Here is a 19,934-nt window from a genome sequence, read left to right as displayed (position 1 = left end):
TTTACAACGGCTTACATGTGAAGAATTTGAATGTGTTGGAGACAAAATGACCCCTGACAAAAAGTGGGGGGGACACGTCCCCACCGTCCCCCCTAAACTGACGCCTATGCCTGCACCTCTATGGAAACAGAACAACCATGAATAGAAGTAGAGAGAACTCAGAAGTGTTTTCTATGAACCACAATAAAATTACAGTGCCTTAATTTAAATTTAATTTAAACTTAATTTTAATTTAAAAAATAATTAAAAAAAATAAAATTTAAGTTTTATCTCTTTGATTATTAATTTTATAAAAATGTAACAAACCTGGAATCAACATGTGCAACATTTTTCCACAGATGCTATCTATAATGGGGGGGGGGAAAAATCATGACTGTAAATGTTACAGATATTTTATCGCTTAATGGCATTTTTCAATTTGGTTTAATTCTTGTTTCTTTTCTGCTCTGCACTACCTGCAGTTCAGCTGTAAAATCCCAGAATTTTTGTCAAGCCACTGCTTTTCACAGCCAAGTCATGAATATATTTCCAGCTGCACCGAAGAGCGTAGAATTTTTAGTTTTCTACAGAATCCGGTTAGAATAAACGATTTATTTTTGACAATTTTTTTAATGACCCACGTGGACAAAAGTGACTTTTTGATGAAATGTCACAATTTGAAGCTTTGATTTGATTAATTTTCCCAACTGACTGATGTGTCACAGATAGTTCAAGGACTGTTTAAAAACAGAAATTCCAGCAATTTTCTATTTTTTTGCAGTTTGTAGCTCTGATAAATAATGTTACTTTAGTGAAACAAAAGCATTGTAGATACAAAAAAAAGAAGGATTTCAAACAGGAAATGCCTAATTTAAAGAGGCAAAATCTGAAACTACATTCAGTACTTGAACGGTCCTTAAAGAGAAGCTGCTTCACTATGAGCTTTTGTTGTTTTCTGCATCTTCTGAAAGCAGAAAAAACTCTAATTCCCATCTAGTTATTATGAGAACATTCAGGCATATTCAGCTTTGCCTTGGGACGTCAATCCATCATCAATCTGCTACCACAGCGGTTCTTGTGGAGCTTTGCATTAGCCTGAAGAACATTTAGTGGGGAACTAATTAGCTGATCCACTGCAGTTTTTGCAGGAGAAAAGAAACATAATTCCGTTAGTCAGCATGCACACACGTCGCATTAACATACAGCAGTTATCAGTTCAGTCCAAAACCAAAATGTAAATGTGCTTTTTCTCTGCAGGTGTGTGTGAGGTGGACAGGAGGCAGCGGAGATGCAGCAGGTGAGTCTGACATGTTAAACAGGCTGCACAGTTGGTGATGGCAGCGTGGAGTTTAACCGACCAATCAGCTGACCCGATTGTCTGTCTGAACTAACTCCGCCAGGCTTCGCTTTGCCTCGCTCTGCTATCAGATATGAGTTTCAGCCCAGTGAATCTCAGCAGACACACAGCTGGCCCGGAGAGCCGCTGCCAAAAAAAGCACCGTCCTCCTCCAACCTCCCTGCTCCTCGGTGAGGTGTTTCCACTTCTGGAAAATCTGCGAGTTTAACCGTCTGTGTCACATTAACCTTGATTAGGGGGATCTTATTTCCAAACAGGTTTCAAGCAGGGTTGCCAAACGCTCACGCTGTCCAAACTAACCTCATTCCGAATAAGAGGAAGCTTTAAAACCCGTCCTTCATGAATAAAAACCTGTTATATAGGTTGAAGAGGCTTTCTCTGCAAACTAAACAAACTCTGAATACAAGGTTTTTCCTACATTTCAATGCCAATGTTGGTCCCTAAACATTGCAGAGAGGGGAAAACACATGGTTTTCTGTCTTTCATTGCCAGAGGTGCACACAGAGTTCTTTAAACTGTTTGTTTTTCTTTTAAAGTTTAAGTTTGATCTTCATTTCCATATTTATTAGAAACTCCAGAAAAATACGGCTTTATTACAATAAAGACAGCAAAAGGTCAAACTGAATTATAAATAAAAATTGGGGTTTTAAAAAAAAGTTAGCCAAAGCTGAAGTTGAGTTTGTTGCTTTTCCTTTGAGTTTATCAAATACCTGCAGCATCACACAGTGAAAAAAGAGAAAGTTGTGTAAATGAGTTCACATGGAGCAATTACTCATTTAAAATTAGAGCTTAAAATCATAATATTTCGTTGAAAACACTCAGTTTTTTTAATCTCCAAAGAGTTCAGTCAGGAAACTTGAGCACATCTCAGCTTAAAACTGAGTCACTTCTACATGTCTGATTTAAAAAATTGCCTAAAATAAATTGTTTGTTCTAACGAGATTTGGCGAAAAACTAAAAATTATGTGTTATTTTGCACAACTGTGGAGCCATTAGAGACTCAACTGTGACCAACAGCCAAATTAATAAAAAATATTGAATTTTCAGTTGAACTGCAGGCTGTGCATTAACACAAAGAAAATCAGAGACATGTAGGCAAATAAATTAAAATGTAAGTAGTGAAATATACATAGTATGTAGAGCCACAGTTCTTTTTTATTTAGTGTTGGCTCTTCACAAAATGTTGTGCATGTTTATCCCAGTTTTTTTTTTAACTTAAATGTTTTCTTTTTAATGATTTTGGTGCGATTAATGGCTTTGTAAGTGTGTCATACTGCACAAAAGACAAGTTAAGTTCTGTCTGTTTCTAGTCATGTTTGTTCTGTTTCCATTGGAGCTGCAGGACTTTACATTACAGTGAAAAATTACTGCAGTGAATAAAAATGTAACATGAAAAAACACCCAGAAACTGCTTGGAGTTCACAGGGTTAACATTCAGTAATTGTGCAGCTCAGGTTTATCATAAAAAAGGGGGAAAAAAAACCACCAGGTAGACATGATTTTGCTTACGTTATTCATATTATGGTATTTGTATATATAATTGCCTACTATCATTAAAATAAAGCATATTTTCACTACTAGTGGAGCACAAGGAAGTAGCAAAGACTGGGGATGATGAGGGATGATGAAATTCAAATATGCGCCTTAGAAGAAGTGTCTCACAGTCTTACCGGGTTCATTCCACTTTCACTAAATCATTTTAAATAACCCCCATGGTGATGCTTGTTTGTTTCCACTGTGCCGTTTTCTTTCACGCTTCACGAGTCGCCTACAAAAGCATGTTTAGAAAACCAACAACGTATGCGTCATGAGGAAACAAAAGCAAACCGAATGCGCTAGCGGCATTAACGCGGCGCTGCTCCGGCTAATATGTCATTAAAGGATCTCTGCATATGCTACTTATCTATGAGGCTGTGTTTAAAGGATCACCCGGGGATGGGACTCTAGTGAGATCATACACTCACATGTCTGAAGGTGGTGTGAGGGGCGGCGGTGGCCCCCGTCTCCTCCATGTACTCCTCCCAGCTGAACTCCGCCTCTTCCTCCATGGAATCTGCATCACAATAAACAGGGGGAAAAAAAATCAACACCAATAGAGCAAGACGCCCGCAGCTGGAGGCCAAAAGTGCATTTTATTCATGCGAGTAGCGGCTAAAAACGGAGGCTCGTAAATGAGGCTGAAGCGCAGAGTTCTGATAAATGACGGTTTGTGTTCGCAGCAGGCTGCAAGGCGTCTTACATAAAGTCACTAATGTTTCTCCTGGAGGTGAGAATTGTTCACTTTGCCTGAGGGAGGATGATGCATATGAGGTATTACGTGCCAGTTTTTTCCTTTGTCGTGTTTCTGGGTGTGTGTGTGTGAAGTGTGTCGGTGCGTGTATGCGTGTGTGTGTGTGTGTGTGAAGTGTGTCGGTGTGTGTTGCGTCTCCAGAGACTCCTCAGTGTTCACAGCGTGCGACTGAACCTGCTCGGTGTAATGATAGGAGATGGTAGGAAGCCGATGTTTTCATAGAGCTCGTCTCAAATAGACTGTAATGTCGCCTCACGTTTTTCTCATGAATTCACACACTTGTCGGCTTTTTTTTTTTTTTTCAATTTCAGTTCAGTGTTAAAGTCCCACAAATCCCAAAAAAAAAAAACGCTTGTTTTCTCTTGACCAAAATATTCAGACTAAATAAACAGCTAGTAATAATATTGTATTACTAGTATTGTACCAGTTTTTCCTATTATTATTATTATTATTATTTAGTCTGTATGTGGATCATTACATCTAAAATCATCTAATTTTCAGACAGTTTCTGCTCAACCACCTCCAATTTGCCTTCTTTTGTTTATTTTTCATCATCAATTATAGATATTTTTGGAAATTTGTGAAGTTTTAGCTTCATATATGCTATAATTTGCGTATTCCATGAAAGTTTTCTGTAAGTTTTGTATTACTGTGGCATACAGCTACATATAATGCAGAAAATATCACTAGCTGTCTTCTGTATTACACATTTTTTTGTGCTCAAAAATGGGGCTTTTCATGATAACTTCCCTTATTTTTCATATCTTAACGCACACATAATCAGAATTTATTCAATTTATTTATCCGATATTGCAGATTCTGAATCAGTGACATGATAAAAAATAACTTCAATAGTTAGAGATTTTGTCATTTAAATAGCCTCAAATTTTAATGCCCAAAAAATATGCCAAAAGTGGGTTGACGGGCATTTTCAAACATATCAAGGTAAAATTTCACAGATGCCATTTTAAATATTCATAGTTCATCATGTACTGTTTAAAGTGAACCGCCACTAGTGTGTGCTGCCTTTGATATTCTCCTCACAGATAGCTGTTTTGAGTTCAAACATTTTCAAATAAACAGGTCAGACTGTTTCCAACTGGGTGAAACATTTTCCAATAGACATACAGAATTACATCCAACATTGTGAAAACAATGTTGAAAGACAAGGTTTTAACTGTCTGAACCCCAAGCAGTTTCCTGGTGTCTTTTTCTGCTTCTATCACATTTTTACTCACTGTGGGCTCATTTTTCACTACAATATAATATCCTGCACCTCTAGAATGTCATAAATCATACAAAAGGCATACTAAAATTGAATTTCTTTCTTTATTTCACAAAACTTTCTAAAAAAATGGATTCAACATGTACAGCATTTCTCCAAATGCCCACAGGTGTTACCAATATTGGAAAAAAAAAACATTGTGGTTCTACATGCTGTAGATATTTTAACCTTCTTTCTCATTTTCTTTGTTTTGTGTGAACACATCCTGCAGTTCAGCCGAAAATTACCAGAATTTTTATCAGGTGATTGTTGGTCACAGCCGAGTCACTAACATCTTTCCGGTTGCGCTGCGGAGTGCAGAATTTTTTGTTTTGTACAGAATCTGCTTCAAGCAAATGTAAAATTTTTGGCAATTTTTTAAAAGAAACATGTAGAATAAAAGGATATTGCTGGAATATCACAATTTTCAGCTAGACTTGGTGAATTATTCTGGTGGAAGAGGACGTCGCAGTAGTTCAGCCACCATCAGAGAGTTCAAAAATCTATGTTTTTACAGTGTCTTTCTATGATAAATGGTCTCATTTTGGTTATATTTTGAAAATAATTAAATGCCTTTCAACTTTGCCAGCAGGTTTTATAGGTTCAGAGGGTTAAACCAAAGCAAAAGCAGCCTAGGGAAGGAACTTCAATGCAAAAATTAAAATCAAAATTAAACCTACAAGTACCCTCAGGTAACGTAGGATTTTCTATAAAGTAAATTAAAAAAAACAAACGTTAGTTTTCCATGATCCCTCTATGATGAGTCACATAAGATTCCTCATACGCATTTCCATTCAGTCTATATCTCCTATGCCAATCTGTTGATCTGATGCAGGTACTTTGATAAAAACCAGCCCGTCCACATTTAAGAAGAAAAAAAGGGTCTCACCTGTGTTCACCTCTTCTTCTTTCCCATTGGTTGGGCAGTGTGACATCACCACAGTGAGGGCCAACGGCTGCTCCTGAGTACGAGACTGCATCCTGCACCTTTAACCTTTGACCAGAGGTGTTTTTAATCCTCCTTCACTGCATCTCCGGCTTCCCTCGACAACCCTGCGGCAGAAGAGACAAATCCAATCACTGCTCTAATTTATCAAATAACGTCCGACCCGAAGCCGGCCTTCCATAAAAAACTCACTGATATTTCCAGGAAACGGCAGCCAGCAGCAGAACAATGATTTAAACAAGACACTTCATCAAAGCTTTGACATTTGCTCAAATAAACACCCACTGTTGCGTAAAAAAAATTCCTTGGAAAAATCATCCGGCTGACAGGAAATGATGCACTTTGTGATTTCGGTTTCTTTAGAATAAACAAAAGAAGAAGTGGGTGGTTCGTCTGAACAGCCACCATGGGCAAAAAAATAAAAATAAAAAAAGTGCCACCTCCAGAAACCAAAACTTAATAAAACACAAGATTCAGGGAAAAGTCAGCTGATCTTTGGGGATTTCCAGAGCATAAACTCTGCGGTGATAAACTCCAACTGCTTCCCAGCATCATTAAAGCTGAACGTAAAACCTGTTCTCTGTTCTGCAGACCGTCCGCTGCCTCTCCAGCCTGTAATATTCTGCATACATACTGTCTGCTGGCGGCGTGCATTTGCATACCACAGCAAAACTCCATCAGATAACCAATCAGAGGCAAACAAAGTAGAAAAACTGGAATGACATGAGCAAGGCAACAGGCCAACAAATTAACTCCGGCTAGAAAACATGCATCCAGGCAGCCGTGGAGAGATAATAGTTCAGAGCTGCAGCATAATGACACCGCTGCTTAATATCAGGGCTGCAACCAACTATTACATTCATTGTCTATTGTCTTCTTGGTTTATCAGTTAGTTGTTTGGTTAATAAAATGTCAGAAAATGGTCACAAATGTCAATCAGTGTTTGCAAACTCAAGATGATGTCAGTTTATTGTCATAGAGGAGGAAAGAAACCAGAAAATATTCACACTGAAGAAGCTGGAATCATGATTTTGTGTTTTACTCTTTAAAAAGTCAATAGATAATCAAAGCAGGTAATGATTAATTGTTGCAGCTCCTCTTAATATGATGGACAAAAGTGGGAATAGGGCTAGAAATGTGTTGACTTGAGCTTTTTGCATTAAACAAAGTCAGTTTTACTACTGGTTTCTTTGTGAAAGGAAGTCTTGAAAAAACAAACCGGTAGAAGTTTATTAATGTGGATTCAGGTTTCTTTTTTAACATTTAACCCTTTAAACTCCAAGCAGTCTCGGGGTGTTTTTGTTCCTCTCATGTTTTCACTCACTGTGGGCTCATTTTTCACTGCAGTATACAGTCCTCTATGGAAACAGAACAACCGTGAAGAAGTAAAGAGAACTCAGAATATATTTAGTGCAGTATGACACAGTTAAAATGCCATAAATTGTACATAAGATTTTTTTTAAAAGTGATGTTTTTGGATATTTAGTTCACAAAAATTTAACTAAAAATGGATTTAACATTCTTCCAAATGCCCACAGTTGTTACAAACAGTGGAAAGAAACAAAAACACGGGGCTCTACATGCTGTAGATGGTTTTACCGTCTTACATATTTTACCAAGAAGTTCAGCCGTTCAGTCATGTGACTTTTGGTCCCAGCTGAGTCACTAACATCTCTCCGGTTGGGCAGCAGAGTGCAAAATTTTTAGTCTTTTAAAGAATCTGCTTCAAGCAAATGTTTTATTTTTGGCAATTTCTTTTATAAAAAAAAGAGAGAGAGAGATGTAGAAGTGAAATCGATGAAATATCACAGTTTTAAGCCGAGGTATTTTTGTTCTGGCCACAGAGAGAACTCAAAAATGTTGTATGTGCAGAATATACAGTGGGTACGGAAAGTATTCAGACCCCTTGAAATTTTTCACTCTCTGTGTCATTGCAGCCATTTGCCAAAATCAAAAAAGTTCATTTTATTTCTCATTAATATACACTCAGCACCCCATCTTGACAGAAAAAACAGAAATGTAGAAATTTTTCCAAATTATTAAAAAAGAAAAACTGAAATATCACATGGTCAGAAGTATTCAGACCCTTTGCAGCGACATTCATATTTAACTCACATGCTGTCCATTTCTTCTGATCCTCCTTGAGATGGTTCTGCTTCTTTATTGGAGTCCAGCTGTGTTTAATTAAACTGATTGGACTTGATTAGGAAAGGCACACTGTCATGGCGCCTCCCTCTCCTGCTCTGCGTTCTGGGAATCGGAAGCGGCTGCAGAAGAGTGCAGCTGAGCGCGATGAGCAAGCAGCTCAGTATAAAGCCTGGCTCTCCACTCTGCTGGGTCATTGCATGCCGCACTCCATTTCACGCACGTCGCTCCCTGGACTCTGTCTTCCCTGTGGATTACCTCGCCTGCTCTGCCTTCCTCTCCTCACCCCGGAACCCCTCGTCGGCTCGTCACCCCTCCTCTGCTCTGCACCCCTCCGTCTGCTCCCAGTCTGCCTGCTTCTCTGTCCTCGCCACACTCCCTCTACCAGCTCCCTCAACTCTGCCTCTGTCCCGTCTCCTGAACTCCGGACATACGTGAGTCACCTCTCCCCTGTTAGTTCAGTTTTATTTTAGTTCTCACCTCGGCCATCTGGTCTGCCCTTAGTTCAGTTTAGTTTTTCCCGTTCTGTTATTTCCCGGTCTCACTCATTGAGTGCTTCTGTTCATTTAATATATATATATATATATATATATATATATATATAAAATCCTTATTTATTCACCCACCTGCCTGTTTGCCTGCTGCTTGGGTTCTACACGCCTAGCCTGTGACACACACACACACACACACACCTGTCTATATAAGACCTTACAGCTCACAGTGCATGTCAGAGCAAATGAAAATAATGAGGTGGAAGGAACTGCCCAAAGAGCTCAGAGACAGAATTGTGACAAGGCACAGATCTGGCCAAGGTTACAAAAGAATTTCTGCAGCCCTCAAGGTTCCTAAGAGCACAGTGGCCTCCATAATCCTCAAATGGAAGAAGTTTGGGACGACCACAACTCTTCCTAGACCTGGCCGTCCAGCCAAACTGAGCAATGGTGGGAGAAGAGCCTTGGTGAGAGAGGTAAAGAAGAACCCAAAGATCACTGTGGCTGAGCTCCAGAGATGCAGTCGGGAGATAGGAGAAAGTTCCACAAAGTCAACTATCACTGCAGCCCTCCACCAGTCGGGGCTTTATGGCAGAGTGGCCCGACGGAAGCCTCTCCTCAGTGAAAGACACATGAAAGCCCGCATAGAGTTTGCCAAAAAACACATGAAGGACTCCCAGACTATGAAGAATAAGATTCTCTGGTCTGATGAGACCAAGATTGAACTTTTTGGTGTTAGTTCTAAGCGGTATGTGTGGAGAAAACCAGGCACTGCTCATCACCTGCCCAATACAATCCCTACAGTGAAACATGGTGGTGGAGCATCATGTTGTGGGGGTGTTTTTCAGCTGCAGGGACAGGACGACTGGTTGCAATTGAAGGAAGGATGAATGCGGCCAAGTACAGAGACATCCTAGAGGAAAACCTCTTCCAGAGTGCTCAGGACCTCAGACTGGGCCGAAGGTTCACCTTTCAACAGGACAATGACCCTAAGCACACAGCTAAAACAACAAAGGAGTGGCTTCAGAACAACTCTGTGACCGTTCTTGACTGGCCCAGCCAGAGCCCTGACCTAAACCCAATTGAGCATCTCTGGAGAGACCTCAAAATGTCTGTCCACCAACGTTCACCATCCAACCTGACAGAACTGGAGAGGATCTGCAAGGAAGAATGGCAGAGGATCCCCAAATCCAGGTGTGAAAAACTTGTTGCATCATTCCCAAGAAGACTCATGGCTGTACTAGCTGAAAAAGGTGCTTCTACTCAATACTGAGCACAGGGTCTGAATACTTATGACCGTGTGATATTTCAGTTTTTCTTTTTTAATAAATTTGCAAAAATTTCTACATTTCTTGTTTTGTTTTTTTCTGTCAAGATGGGGTGCTGAGTGTACATTAATGAGAAATAAAATGAACTTTTTTGATTTTTGGCAAATGGCTGCAATGACACAGAGAGTGAAAAATTTCAAGGGGTCTGAATACTTTCCGTACCCACTGTATAAAAGGTTTAATGCCATAACAAATGGGGGGGCGGCAAAGTTGAGTTTCTTTGATTATTTAGTTAAGAATAAATGGAAAAAAAAACAGACTCAGCTCACAGGTGTTAACAATAATGGGAAAAAATGTTGACTCTGCATATTATAAATACTCTGCACATTAACTCTAGAATGTTTCACCATGCTGAATGTATTCTCCAACATGTTTCAGATGGAAATATTCAATTTTTTTACTCCCTAACTTTATCTGACAACTTCAGTCACTGTTAAGATGAAAATCTGACACAACAAATAATATAAAAAGCTGTTAAAATACCAACATAGTTAAAGATTAAACCAGTGGTTTCCAACTCTGTATGCAGTCACAGGCACATTTCAGATGACAGCTCTGCCGCTTGAGTGATTTTATTTTCCCTATAAACTTGTCATGGGGTTTCATTTCAACAAAATGATCCAATAACTCACCAAAATCAAACATTAGAGAGGAACTGAGAACAGATTTGACTATCAGAACTTTGCTTCTTCTTTCCTCTCCCACTAATCTCCTGACCACACCTCAAATTTATGTCATTTCTTGTACATAAAGTGGATGTAAAGTGGTTCAAACCTGCAGCAGCTCCAACAGTAACAAGCTGCTGACACACTGATGCTTCACTATAATAATATAATGAGGTCTTATACAAATAATGAATCAATCAGAGACACCAAACCAGTTTCCAGTTGCGTTTCCTTTCACAAAACTCAATCTGACTGGATTATTTGTGTTTACTTTTCCCAAACGTTCTGTTGTTTTCTATATGTATTAACACAATAACCACGCGGGAAATTAGCTCCAGCTAGACAACTTCCACCTTTACATCTACTGCACTGTTTATCTCTATATAATAATGTTAATCTGGAGGGTACATGTTTACAAGAAACAAACTAACAACATCCTAACATTGCACCATCCTGCTCTTTTCAATCAGTCACTGCCAGAACTGAATGAAACAGACTTTAAAGCAGGGGTGTCAAACTCCGTTCCTGGAGGGCCACTATCCTGCATGTTTTAGATATTTCCTTCTTCCAACACACCTGATTCAAATGATCAGGCTCGTTATCAGGCTTCTGCTGAGCTTGATGATAAGCTGATCATTTGAATCAGGTGTGTTGGAAGAGGGAAACATCTAAAACATGCAGGACAGTGGCCCTCCAGGAACTGAGTTTGACACCCCTGCTTTAAAGCATCTCAAAATCAATGTTCAATAGTTAGAAAATTATATTTTAAACAGCCATCTCGCTCGTAATGTGTGACTGATTATTTTTCTTGAAGCTTAACAAGACAAATATCATATTTTCTAAAACGGTCGTCACTCTTCAAGATGTTGGCAATGATACAAGTTGAGTGAGTTTCTCCTCTTAACTTCTCCAACTGTTAAAGTAAATATAAATTAACTATATGCAGCATTTCTTTCTTTCCTGTCCCATTAGATCTCACGTTAACCTGGTAATCCCCTTTGAACACACAGGGACTAGTGAATGTGTCAGTATGTTTTAGACAGACACTAGCAATTGTTTTCATTCCTGATTAATCTGCAGACCATTTCTCAACTAACTGATTAAATATTTAAGCTATAAAATGTCTCAAGAACACTAAGAAACGCCCACTCTCTGTACCTACAGTCCTTGTTGATGTTATTAAATGTCCTGTGTTGTCCAAGCAGCAACCAGAACACAGAAATATTCAATTTCCAGTGACGCAAAACTGAAAAAAACAAGCAAATCCTCAAAACACAGAGCTGCAAACTTTTTGAAAATGTAAGATTAAGCCTAAAAAAAAGAGAGGACAACACGTAGAAAAAGTTTCATAAAGAACTATTTTAATCCCAAAACTTGCCGACGGGTTTGAAAGTCGTGTTTTCTTGATAAAAATACTTTTTTTTCTTTTTTTAATTGGCACGATAACACCATTTATAAGAGCCTGAATCTGTAAAAACACTACAAGTCATGGCATGTTCAACTAATCTGATGTTACGTTAGCCAAATCTAAGCATGAAATCATAGTATTTCATTAGAATCACTTAATTCTACATGTCTCGGTTGCCAAATTCCTTGAAAAAAATAAAAATTCTGCACTCCTCGGCAGGACCCTGAAGCCAATAATGACTCAGCTGTAACCAACAGTCACATGACGAAAAGTCAGAGATTTTTTTTGGCAGAACTTCATGCTGTGTTTAAACAGAGCTGATAGGAGACAAAGCAAAGATGTACTTGATCAATAAAACAAATGCAGTGTGGCTGAAAAACTGTAAACAGAGGAGCAAGCTGGAAGATACATTCAGCATGGTGAAACATTTCCAGATTTGATGGACATTATAGTGTGAAAAATCAAGCTGTGCCACTTGGAAAAATCTACATGTTGATTCCAGGTTTTAAAATTGTTGTAAAATAACCAGACATTACTTTCTTGCCATTATAACTGTGTCACGCTGCACACAAGGACAATTTTCAGTTTGATCTCCTTCTAGTCATTGTTGTTCCACAGAGGTGCAGGACTTTATAATACGGTTAAAAATTAGCCCACAGTGAGTAAAAATGTGACAGAACCACAAACAAAAGCAAGTCTCTGCTTGATAAATTTAATGATAGATAAATTTCAAGCTGCAAACACAAAAAGACATTCAGTTTAATCAGGGAACTTAACTAAATATGAGCTTGAAATTAGGATATTTCGTCAAGTTCTGTGTCTTGTTTAAAAATGTACCAAAAACAAACAATTTTCTCTAACCAGATTGTGTAAAAAAAATAAAAAATTCTGCACTTCTCAGCACAACCGTGAAGCTAATTCCGGCTCAGCTGCGACAAAGAGTCACATGACAAAAATTCAGAGAGTTTTCTGTTGAACTGCAGGTAGTGTTTACACAGAACAGTTAGAAAACAAGCATGGAAGCAAATTAAAAATGTAAATAGTAAAATATCTATAGTACATAGAGCCTCGTTTTTGTGACTGATTCAAGTGCTTTAACCGTCTGATCTCCAAAAACCCTCTGGCAAATTTAAAAAGCATGTTATCTTAAAGAAATAAAAAAAACAACACAACATGATAACATCTGTCAGAGCTAGACACTGTACAAACAAAGATTAGCTCACAGTGAGTAAAAATGTGACAGAAGCAAAACAAACACCACGTCTCTGCTTGGATTTCTGAAGGTTAATGAGAAAAAACAACTAATTTTAAGCTGCAAACACACAAAAAAGATATATCAAAGCAGAAAACATTGGAGGAGAAAGGACAAACGTCTGTTCAATGTTGCCTTCAAATAATCACCACAACAATAAACTAAAAAAAAAATCAACAGATCATGTTTGTCACTTGCCCAGTGGTTGTCCTCGGTCATGCAGTCACATCACCAGTGACTCACTCACCGACTTCCACCCACTTTCATCAAACCGGCAATTAACGCCGAGGCATGCTGCCATCACACAGCGAGCCCCAATCAAGCCAGAAAGCAACTCCGAGCTCAGGTTGTCAGCCTTGAAAACTGGCATCCAAAAGCCAAAGAAAAAAAGCTCATATTCCGTGATCGGGTGAGCCGGACATCCTCATCCACGCAGGAGAAAGAACAATCCACAGATGAAAACCCCCCAAAAAAAGAAAATAAAACTGCACAGATAACACTGGAGCTCCTGTGCTGAGGGCTGAGAGGCTCCAGTACCAAGGCTGTGACAGTCTCCACAACCAGCCGACTCAGTGCAACATCCCCCACCCGCCTCCCTGACACCCCCCCCCCCCCTCCCCTGACGTCCCACAGTGGCTCCAGCATACATCCATTGCGTAAACAACACGCTGAGCTAATTTGGCTCACATGACGCCGTTCGCTGCCCTTCTTCTCCCCCCTCGGTCGCTGGCAAAGTAGCGCTGATGCATCGCTGCCGTCAGCCCTCCACAGCGCTCATTAAAACTCGTCAAAGTGCACTCGAACGCTGCTATCAAGTAGTGGGAGGAGGAGTTCGCAGCACTTCTACAACCTGGTTTTTCCCTTAAAGTTCCCCCTTAGTGGCAGCTTTTCCCCTATAACCATAGAAAGGTATCACGTTTACATGCACTGTGAAACCTGACTAATTCCTCTGTTCCTTTATAGACCACAAACAATCAATAGATTAATCACACAGTTTATCAACAGCAGGTCTGTTATCAAAAAAAAAAAAGACAAATATTTCCTCAGTCCAGCTTTTAAAATGCTGCCTTTTACATTTTATGTCACTAGAAATTTAAACTTTTGGGCGGTTTTCCACTGCTCACTAGACAAGATAAGAGTATTACTCAATAAATGATGAATGCAAAATAAAAACAGGAACAAAATACAGGCATAATGGATGTTTTCTATTGCAGCTTTCAATCTCACGCATACATTTTTTTTCCTTTATATTCCTGCTAATGAAAAAAACACTACGTGGCTGATTCAAGTGCTTCAACTCTCTGAACTCCAAAAAACAGATTTGTCTTGAAAAGCTGCCAAAATAAGACTGCATGAAGACATTTGTTAGCACTAGAAATTGCAAAAACAGAAAGAATTGTTGGATTTTCTACTTCCCAAGGGCTCTTCTCATCTAAGATGCTCAGTTTAATCAGGAAACTTAACCAAATCTGAGCTTGAAATTAGTATATTTCATCAATTCTACATTTCTCATTTAAAAACACATGGAAAAATTAACTGTTTTCTCTAACCAGATTCTGTAAAAACTAAAAAATTCTGCACTTTTCAGCACAACTGTGAAGCAACACCAGGTCAGCTGTAGCCAACAGTCAAATTGGGACTTTTCGGTTGAAGTGCAGGCAGTGTTTACATAGAGCAGATAGTATGGAAGTCAATTATAAATGCAAATAGTAAAATATCTATGGTATGAAGAGCCTTTTTTTTTTTCTTCTAGTACTGGTAACACCTCTGGGCACTTAGGGAAATGTTACACACGTTGATTCCAGGTTTTCTTCCATTTTTGTAAAATAAATGTTCGGGTTTTTTTATGACTTTTTGCATCTTAACTTTCTTAGACGGCACAAAAGACATGTTTAAGTTCTCTCTACTTCTAGTCATGGCTTTTCTGTTTCCAAAGAGGTGCGGGACTTTATATTGCAGTGAAAAACGAGCACACAGCGAGTAAAAATTCGACAGGAGCAAAAAGTCGCCCAGAAACAGCTTGGAGTTCACGGAGTTAACAAGCATTATGTACAAAAAAACACCCTGAAGACCCTCAAAGCAAATCCAGTTTGCTGGAAATCGAAGCCAAAAAACAGGATATGTGTCACTGCTCAAGTACTTGCAGGCTGCATTGCTCATTTCCCTAAAATTCACCCAGACATTATTTATTATCTTTGCAAACTTTTGGATATCCTCTGGAATTTAAAAGGTCACGTATTGGACTGTATCACGCTAAGGCAGCTCCCCGAGGGCTCCAAGAATGTTCTCGTTGGACACAAAGCCACATTTATAGCATTAAATAGAGCTTTTAAATACATTTCTGCAGCTGTATAGTTCATAAATCCAAACAAGGGTATTGAAACTTTACTGATAAGATGCCAACAACCAACCATAGCAGGTTGAAATTAATAAACTTTCGTCCTCCTTGTGTAAGCATGTCCAGTTTTAATTTGGTCCTTCACTGGTTAAAACTGGTTGAACTAGTGAAGGACCAAACCCTGAAGGACAGAAAACCTTCCTCAGGCTTTTGTTCCCAATGTCAACTGTTTGATTTTGCACTTTTTTTCCCCTATTTTTTTGAGGGGGGAGCAGCAGCTTGCACTTGATGAAGCTCTACTGGCCTGCAGCGTCCTGGAGGAAACAGCCCAGATTGGGGCACCAGGGGGATTAAACTGGTTAATCTCAAACATTTGTGCCCCTGTTGCCTCAGATTTTTTTTTTTTTAATTGATTAGCCCCTGATGGGGAGCTGAGCATCCACGTGTTGTCCTCCTGCCTTTCTCTAAACCCATCCATGCTAAAGATTTAATGGGGGATTTAGGAGATTAACTACTACTGCATGGGCTTTGGTTTTATTGCATTACTCCCTATTAGGATCTCCTCTTTTTAGACCCATCCGAGAGTTGCTGCCTCTACAATTTGTCCTCCGTTTCCAGCTCTTGTTTTAATATAGACAATGCACTCAGTGTGGCCAATTTGAGCAGCCAGATGCTCACTGAGATCAGTTAAAGTGCACGAGTTTAAACAGAAAACTGCCACACACACAAAAAAAGCAGCCCTGCAGCCCTGGAGCTTCTTATTCCACCACACTCGCATAACACGTCCGACAAAACCTGCAGCTCTGGTGTCTCTGATATTTGCGTGAGTCCACCCCTTATTCAAATACAGGTTTAGAGTTAGTGTGCCAACAACAGAAAGAAAGAAAAAGAATCAATATTCCTGCACAGTGACCTTCCTTCTCTATCTGTGCCTCTCTCGTTAGCACAAAGCATGTGATTGCCTTTGTGGAGAAACAAGAGCATTAACATACAATGCCTTATCCAAAAAACAAGAAGAAAAAACACAAGAAGTAAATGGCTGCTGGGCGGTTCTTGCAAAACAATCAATAACGTGCAGCTACAGCGAAGAAAAGCATCCGATATTTAACCTTCATGCCCATTTTTTGCTTTTTTTCCTCACTTGCAGAGATTTTTAGAGCAAGAAAAAAGTCTAAAACCATGATTAATTCATATTCCTTGTTATGGATTTAACATGGAGGAATAATCCAGTGGAATAACGCAAAGCAGATTACCCAATTATATACGTAATTGTGCTCCAGATTGTTCAATTGAGAGCAAAATTGAAGGAAAAAAATGAGGTGGAGACGCAAAAGAATCAAAAATGCAGCCACAGTGAAGAAAATACATCAGATATTTTATCTTCAAACCTGTTTTTGTATTTTTTTTCCCTTAAAAATGCATTCCCCCCCACTCAAAGACATCTTTGTAGCTAGAAAAAATCTAAAACCATGATTAATTCATATTCCTCGTTATGGATTTAACATGGAAGAGAAATGCTGAGGAATACCGCAAAGCAGATTACCCAATTCTGTGCATAATTGTGCTCCAGACAGCGCCATTTAGTGCAAAATTAAAGGAAAAACGAGAAGGAGATCCAAAGGAATCAACAATGTGCAGCCAGAGTGAAGAAAAACCTTCAGATATTTAACCTTTATACCAATTTTTTGCATTTTTTTGCCCAACTCAGAGATTTTTGGTGCAAGAAAATGTCTAAAACCATGATTAATTCATATTCCTCGTTATGGATTTAACATAGAAGAGGAATTATCCAGTGTATTACTCAATCATGTGCTTAATTGTTTTGCAGATTGTGCAATTTGGCACAAAATTAGAGGAAAAACAAGCAGGAGGTGCAAAAGAATCAATAAAGTGCAGAAAATACATCAGATGTTTACTTTTATTGCCACATTTTGCATTTTTTTTTTGCTTAAAAAATACCATTTTCCCCCAGCTTGCACCCACCTTTGGAATTAGAAGAAGTCCAAAAGCATGATGTACGAATATTCTTCAGAATCTTATAGAATAACGCAAAGCAGATTACCCAGTTGAGCTCCTAACTGTTCTCCACATGCCATTTACAGCAAAATTAAAGGAAAAGGAGAGACAAAATCAATAACGTGCCATCACAATGAAGAAAATACATCAGATACTTAACATTTACACCAAATTTGTGCTTTTTTTCCCTTTAAAGGGGCATTTTTTCCCCACTCCAAGAGATTTTTGGTGCAAGAAACAGTCTAAAACCAAGATTAATTCATATACCTCGTTATGGCTTTGACACAGAAGAGGAATCCTGGGGAATACCGCAAAGCAGATTACCCAATTATGCACCTAACTGTTCTCCAGATAGTGACATTTAGTGCAAAATTAAAGGAAAAACCTGAAGGAGAGAAAAAAAACAATAACGTGCAGCCAGAGTGAACAAAATACATCAGATATTTCTCATTTTTCCCTTTTTTTTCCCCACTCAAAGAGATTTTTGGTGCAAGAAAAAGTCTTAAACCATGATTAATTCATATTCCTAAATATAGATTTAACATAGAAGAGGAATAATCCAGTGGATTACTCAATCATGTGCCTATTTGTACTGCAGATTGTGCAATTTGGCACAAAATTAAAGGAAAAACATGGAGGAGGTGCAAAAGAATCAATAAAGTGCAACCACTGAAGAAAATACATCAGATGTTTACCTTCATGCCCACTTTTCCCCCCTTAAAAAGTGCATTTTCCCCCAACTTGCAGCCACCTTTGGAACCAGAGGAAGTCTAAAACGCTGATATATTAATATTCTTCAGAATCTGATAGACTAAAGCAAAGCAGATTACCCAATTATGCGCCTACTTGCGCTCCAGATTGTTGGAATTGTGCGCAATATTGAAGAAAAAAACGAGGAGAAGACGCAAAGGAATCAATAACGTACAGCCACAGTGAAGAAAAAGCATCAGCTGTTTTACCTTTACGCCCATTTTTTTGCAAGAAGAAGTCTAAAATCTTGGTTAATTCATATTCCTCTTTATGTATTTAACGTGGAGGAGGAATCCAGCGGAATAACGCAGAGCAGATAACCCAATTATGCGCGTAATTGTGCTCCAGATTGTGCCATGAGGGACATTTTACGCAAAATTAAAGGGAAAACGTGGAGCGGAATCGTGCGTAATTGGGAAACCGGTACTAATGTGATCGAATGAGGCTCGGCATGTGTTGATAAAAGTGAAAGAGGAAACGTTAAGTGCACATAAGGAAGATGAAGCAGTGAGGGGTGTAGCCGAGCAGCAGCAGCAGCAGCAGCAGGCTGCCACTCCGGTCATGTAGTACTTTGCACACTCAAAACTGCAGCGGAAAAAAACTCCCACGGAATCGCCAAATGCACACTTCGGATTTAATTGATTGCACCTCTCGTGTGTCCATCAAAAGAAACCGAACCGGGCGCGTTAGGTGCCGGCGTTTTATTTTTTCCTCGTTCAAAGATTTTTAAGGCGCAGTTTTCCCTCAGCTTTCTTGCGAACCACCGCCATGTTGAAAGTGGTTTGACATTTTGGCAGTGTCCGGTATTTTCCGATTTTTTTATCTGTTATTTTTTACGTACCGAAAACGAGAGACGACGGGATTTTTTTTCTTTAAATCCCATCATGAGTCACGTAGCGACAAAAGGTGAATTTTACAGAAGTTCGCATCAAACAGAAACAAAAACGACGTTCGGAAACGGCGTTAAAATTCGCGTTTTTCCCCGTGAAATGCGCGTTAATATCAAACGTGACTAACGGAAAACAAGAAAATAAACGTTTTCTTATTCTAAATTTTTTATTTTTTTGACCAGCAGCGCCACGAGACAGCAGCGTCCCCTCCGCGAGACACACTTCTTTTTCAGCAAGTTGGAGCTCGCGAGCGTGACCGATTTTTCTCCACGGAAACCGCCTCGCGAGCACTTCGTGGGAAAAATAAATAAACTCTCCGGTTGTTTATTCCGTCGACAACAAACAACGACGCGCAGCCCGACGTGTAAAAAACACAACAGAAAGCTTTCTCCGGTCTGAGCTGCTCTACCGGGAACCGTCACCTGTCTTACCTGGACAAGTTTTTTTCCTCCTCCGATGGGTCTCCGTCTCTCTCCGTCTCCAGACCCCCCTCCGGTGTTTTTTTTCTCCTCCTCCGCCTCGTTCGCGTGAGCCCGAGCAGAGCAGCGCGAGCGAGCGACGTCTTTCAGCTGCTGCCCCCGTTCCAATATGGCATCTCCCGTCTGCGCATGTCCAAAAAAACATCTACAGATATTTCCAAGCCAACTCCTTCATTGACCTTTCAGCGCAGCAGCGGTAACAAATATTTCCTCAGCGCTGTTATAAATAGGGGAGGAGGGGGGAAGCGAAGTTCAGCCGACGCGCAGCGCACAGCAGGATGGGAAAAAACAACTACACGCAGAGTCACGGCGCATTTAAAATTAATGAAATAAACA

At 39.4% G+C, this 19,934-nt stretch overlaps 1 protein-coding gene across 1 annotated transcript in view; it reads right to left on the bottom strand.

Moving 5' to 3' along the window:
* Positions 1–19,729, bottom strand: part of sfmbt2 (Scm like with four mbt domains 2) — a 78,861-nt gene extending 59,132 nt beyond the window's left edge. The window contains 3 exon segments of the mRNA XM_051950308.1: positions 3,301–3,389; positions 5,780–5,943; positions 19,551–19,729. Of these exon segments, the coding sequence (XP_051806268.1) occupies positions 3,301–3,389; positions 5,780–5,870 (180 nt within the window). The 5' untranslated portion in view covers positions 5,871–5,943; positions 19,551–19,729.
* Between the last annotated feature and the right edge of the window lie 205 nt (positions 19,730–19,934).

Source organism: Acanthochromis polyacanthus, chromosome 1 (assembly GCF_021347895.1).
Source record: "Acanthochromis polyacanthus isolate Apoly-LR-REF ecotype Palm Island chromosome 1, KAUST_Apoly_ChrSc, whole genome shotgun sequence".
Taxonomy (NCBI): Eukaryota; Metazoa; Chordata; class Actinopteri; family Pomacentridae; genus Acanthochromis; species Acanthochromis polyacanthus.
The sequence above is the reverse complement of the archived record's forward strand: the minus strand, read 5'-3'. Positions and strand labels throughout refer to the sequence as shown.